Source organism: Habropoda laboriosa, unplaced genomic scaffold (assembly GCF_001263275.1).
Source record: "Habropoda laboriosa isolate 0110345459 unplaced genomic scaffold, ASM126327v1 scaffold143, whole genome shotgun sequence".
NCBI lineage: Eukaryota > Metazoa > Arthropoda > Insecta > Hymenoptera > Apidae > Habropoda > Habropoda laboriosa.
Genome location: NW_017100404.1, coordinates 3,810,706 through 3,816,299, shown reverse-complemented (window position 1 = coordinate 3,816,299; position 5,594 = coordinate 3,810,706). Strand labels below are relative to the sequence as shown.

The window sequence follows — 5,594 nt, the reverse complement described above, 5'->3', positions numbered from 1 at the left end:
TTATGTTGTAGAACATACACAAAAAAAAATTGTGCATAATTAGAAAATAAAAATTAGAATCTTTTATTATGAATGTATAATTTACAACGACATGATGGGCACTAGAAATATTAATTTAATATCTAAATATGAGTCTGCTTTTGCTGAAGAAAATTGGAACGAATTGTTCAACCTACTTAATCCTAAATTATTTATAACTCCCGAATCCGAGTATGATTTCAAAAATATAATTTATATTATAAATGCGTATCGTGCAGTTAATATAACAGATCGTTAAATTTCAGGGAATTAATTGCTTTTCCACTGTTAGCAAAAGTTGCACAAATCTTAATAATAGAAGACCCTATTGTTCCAAACAATATCAAAATAGCTTGCTTAAAGTGCTTAGGAAATTCTTGCTACAATAGCTATATACACAAAAATTATGCTTCCACTAACATTGAGCAAGCAACATATCATAAATTGTATTCCATGCTAGCAAATAATGAAAACTTGAAAGAAATACAAAGTTCTAATTCTTATCCATTTGATTCCCATTTTCCTTATGAAGGTGTAATAGAATGGGCATCAAATTTTATTACATCTTGTAAAATTAACAGTGTTTTGCTGGATGAGAAATTAGAAATTTTAAGATTGTGTATTCAGTTTCTATGCAATTTGTTTACCTGTGCATACAAAGATAGTAGTTTTCCAGATTGTTACAATATACCACAATATTTGTATGATACTAATTTGAAAGGTGTGATAATGTAAGTACCACTGATACTCTTCTACAACATTAATTTGTTACCTTAATTTACTTAGTGCATTTTGTATATCGTAAGATGTTTGTCAACATTGTATGTATTTTCTGATTGTAGAAATATAACTAGTTTGGACCATATTCAACTGGTTAGAGCTTCCTGTATATTTATACATAATGCTTTAAAGGAATTTGGAGAAGAAGTTTTCACAGAAACAGAGAAAACACAAATATTTTCACAACTATTAAAACCAATTAAAGATGGGTTTGAAAGTGCAAGAGAAGCTTTGATGATTTTATTGTGTCAAACAAAAGTACTGCAAAGTGCATACAAGAATATGACTACTGAAAATAAATTATTTTTATTAGAATTAATTTACAACGAAGTCTCAAAGTCAACACATAAATCAAAAGAAGAATATGTATTCACAGATGATACAGTTATATTTCTAATTGAACGATTTTGCAGAATAAGTGACTTAATTCTGAAAACAGTAGATACATATGTAGGTGCATATGTAGATGAAATAGATCCTACAGAAATTGTTATTCTTCATGATATTCTTGGAATCTTGACATCTGGATCTTACAAAGAATACAGTATACTGAAGGGTTACAAAAGTCTGCTTGTTAATTGCACTTGTAAGTACTTTCTTTTTCTAACAGAAATATTTCAATGCACAAAAATGCTTAACCATTCACAGATTTATTAAAATCTATTCAAATCATTGGAAAACAATCACACAATTATTTCACACCATTGCAAAAATTAAGTGATGTAGCCCTAGCGATGCAAGAAGCCAGAAATAACGAACCAGAAACAAATTCAAACAGTACTAAAGCCAAGGGAAACGAAAGTGAAACAAATTCAGCAGAGAGTAATCTTCAAAGTCATCCAGCTTTTGGTTTCAAAGCTGGTTTAATAAGGATCATAGGAAACATGTCATACAGGAACAAGGAATGTCAGGATCTGGTAAGTACCTTTTTCTTCCTTTATTTCTTCAAATACATTCGACATCAAGCAACAATACCCAGCGTACCACCAGTCGGTAAAGATAGCAATTCCAATCGAGTCCAGAAACTGGCGCCTCTAAAAGCCCAACGGTAGTATCTGCAAACGCGTCACACGTTACAACGGATAAATGGCAAGAACACCATACAAAAAAAATTCCTGGATCTTTCCCGATTAATCATCGATCTAACAATTTTTACCACGGTCGTGTTCTTCTTCTATGCTCCAGCTTGGCCAGCATCGATCCTTCATTTATCACGCGCACCCGCGTACAAAGGTTTTTTGCGTCATAGATCATCCTCTGACACGCGAAAGAAACGAAAAACAAGGAAAAACGAAACAAAAGCGGTGTGCAAGAGAGAGGAGGAGGAGGTGAAGGCGAGAGTAGGTGAACATTACGAACGTTCAGCCCGAAATAACGTTTTTATTTATCTCTTTTATGCGTACACGGTCTTTCGAGTGATCGTTATTGCCCCTTATTGATTTCATCTCTGGCGCGCGAGAGACGCCGGACAAAAGAAGGAGAACGGATCGCGCGCGGCGCGGCGCTCACTGTTCACCGAACAAAGGAAAATTAAGTATCCTGTCCGAGTCGAAGACGCGGCAATTTAACCAGCATCGGATACCGCGTTAATATATTAGCGAGATCGAAGCCATGGCCGTTCTTCCCTCGCGTTCGGATCATTTTATCGGCGAGAGCGTATTATATAGTTGGATGCAGAAGCGTGAATACTCGCGGGACCTCCACTTTCTTTTCCTTTTTTCTTTCTTCCTTCTCTCCTTCAATTTTTTCATACGTTACTTCTTCTTTAGTCTTGCTCCGCTCAGTTCTCTGTTTCCTTAGCCGAAGAGGAGGAAGGTAAAGGTGTCGAAGGCGATCTTGTTCTTAAATTTCGTTCGGAGAATCTTCGGATCTACCGTCGGCCACTTTCCATGCTTCTCGATGCAATTGTAACGCGCGTGTACTTACGTTCTTGTCGCTGATCGCTCGTTATTAAGATCGTGCCGAAAGTGAATAATACTTGAATGAAAATTGAAGGAAATTCTGTAATGGTGTTACCGAAAAAAATAAGAAAAAATTGTGGAATGAGAAGACGCTTATATTTTTTTTTTATCAAATTTAAAGGTTCCTTGGAAATATTCATCTAAACTCCTTAAGTTCGTGTCGAATTTTATAATCTAGATCAATATTTCCAGCGAACCTTTAAATTTGCTAGAAAAAAACGTAAGTGCCTTTTTATTCCACAACTTTTTTCCATTTTTTTCTTTTTTGATGAGATTATTATGTCGTCCCTATAGAATTTCCTTGGATTTTCACTAAAATATTTTTCGCCTCCAGCACGAACTTACGTTATTAAGTTCGCAATGAAACTTTGAACACTTCGAACAGCGAACATCGTCACATTCGAAGATCCTTATTTTTTTTTTTTTTTTCATTTTTGATTTGTCGGTTTCAATTTTCGTACTTGGGATAATTCGAGGTGTACGGATTTAGGGACTCGTAGATAAAATGTATCTCTGTTTCGACACGCGATTCAATTACCGTTCGATTTGAACGGCGCGGCGGCTCGTTTTTCATTGAACGAGAGCTGGTGAACGCGGCCCCGTGCAAAAATAATATTTTTATGGCTACGCGAATGGCGAATGCGATAAATCAGGGTCCACGCGTTGCTATAAAAATAAATTAACGTCCGTGATCCTGCGACGGTGTAACACTTTCTGCTCAACTTTCAACTATGTAGTTCGGTTATTTATTATCGCGAAAGCTTTTGTCGTAACTGAATTCGAGTATCAATTTAAAGTCGACATGTAAGTGAAATTTTCCAATTGCAAATTCGAATTTGGGTGGACTGTAAAATCGAACGGTTTGTGAGATAAATGTGGCCAAGTTTAGGGCCATTTTTACAATTTAACCCTTTCAGACAAAATAGTGCGAATAAATTCGTATATTTCTCATCGAGAAAAATAGTTTTCATGAACTCGTGTTCGCATTTTCACATTATTTACTATAAAAAAAAAGAATTTCAATTCTGGCCTAACAGTCCTCTGCAAAGGGTTAATCACATAAACCCCAACTGTTACAATTTTAATACAAAAACGTTACAATATAACAATTATTTTCTCGACTTAAACTTTTGATTACGAATAACCAGTATAAATACTTAATTTTTTCTGGTTAACAGCCAACGGCGAACAAATTTCTTGGTCAAAAAGCAGTTATTCTGTTTTCAAGAAAAGTAATTTTCAATCGCATTAAATTCTGAGAAATCTCGAAACGACTTTTCCTCGACGATCGTTTTCAATAAAAATTCTTAAAATAACTGTTACTTTTCCATCTTCCGTTACTTCAACATTTTACACAATCTTCTCTCCAGCTCACATCGCTGATAAAATAAAAAAAAAAAGACACTTCGATCCACCGTCGTTTCGTTCTACATCGACAAGAAAAAAAAGGAAAAAACCCCCACTAAGTTCCCTTCTATTTCTACTTACCCCAACAAATAATACCATTACTCTCAGCAATCTCGCCCCGCTTATCCGCGACAAATTGCACACTTTATCGACGAGAAAAGAAAGAGTCGCGTTCACGTGCATGCATACACAGTTTACGCCTGATTCGCAAGTTTTACGCGTCGCGTAGCAGTTTTATGAAACGTTATTATAAGCAGGTTCGCTCTTACACAGGCGTGTGTATATAGGAAACTCACGGAGATGATCGTTGAAACCCATTTTCAGCTCCGCGAAATGGAAGCCGTACCTCTGCTGTTGGACTGCTGCAATATAGACGCGAGAAATCCGCGTAAGTAATCCGGACACGTTTCCACGTTTAACGTGTCCCCGTGGTCATTGTGATATCCCCCGCCTCCCGGCCGATGATATTCCGGCCGTCGCTTAATTAATGCCCGTGTTAAATTTTACACGCGCAGTTATAATGCAATGGACGATCCTCGCGCTGCGGAATTTATGCGAGGATAATCCGGCGAATCAGGAGATCATACGGAATTACACGAGAGTCGGCGTCGTGGAGAACAGCGTGCTGCAGGAAATGGGTGTCACGCTGCACGAGGACGAAGAAGGGAGGAAGATGGGAATCGTACCCCTGCCGCGTGAGGAAAAGTCATAATTAAAGTCGAGATAGGAGGTTTTTTTTTTTTTTGCTTGTTGTTGCCGTTCCACTTGATGGAAATTTTAATTGGCTCGGTGAGGAAATGGCCGATAAAGGATAATTGGTTCGGAGGATCAGGCTGTCTTGCGGTTTTAAGGACGAATTTGTTCTACTTAACTACTTGGGGCAGAGGACTTTTTTAGATAAAACGAGGCTACAGTTGTATGGAAATTTTGTTTTGAACGAATGTAGCGAAGTAGGTTTGTTTTATCGAAATTAAAATAAAAGTGGTTAGATAGTTAATTATTAGGTGGGGGACATAAATGGTTCTACTGTGAAATTGGGTGCACAGGATAGGCGTAGAAATTTTACTTTTTAAAAATGTAACAAAGTAGGTTTGTTTTATTAGAACTTAAAAAGAAGCTTAGATGTTTAATTACTAGGTGGGACATAAATAGTTCCGCCATGAAATTTGGGGCACAGGATTTTCAGAAAGAAAGGCTCTAGTTGCACAGAAATTTTGTTTAAAAGAAACACAGCAAAGTAGGTTTGTTCTATTGAAACTTAAGAAGAGTAACGTTCGAAGAAAGTGCTTAGATATTTAATTATTAGGTGGGACTTTAATTATTTTCTACCGTGAAATTAAGTTGCTTTAGTTTCCCTATCTTAATATTTCAAGGTGGGGCTCTTTTCATCCCCCTATGCCCCAAACAGTTGAAGGACCATTTTTAACG

The 5,594-nt window shown here is 36.6% G+C and overlaps 1 protein-coding gene across 1 annotated transcript; it reads left to right on the top strand.

The window, feature by feature from the left end:
* Window positions 1-94: 94 nt before the first annotated feature.
* Window positions 95-5,258, top strand: LOC108575372. The gene is made up of 6 exons (XM_017938146.1): window positions 95-210; window positions 285-749; window positions 861-1,384; window positions 1,447-1,715; window positions 4,491-4,554; window positions 4,682-5,258. Exons 1-6 carry the CDS (start codon window positions 95-97, stop codon window positions 4,876-4,878), a joined length of 1,635 nt encoding a protein of 544 aa, XP_017793635.1. The 3' UTR covers window positions 4,879-5,258.
* The last annotated feature ends 336 nt before the right edge of the window (window positions 5,259-5,594 follow it).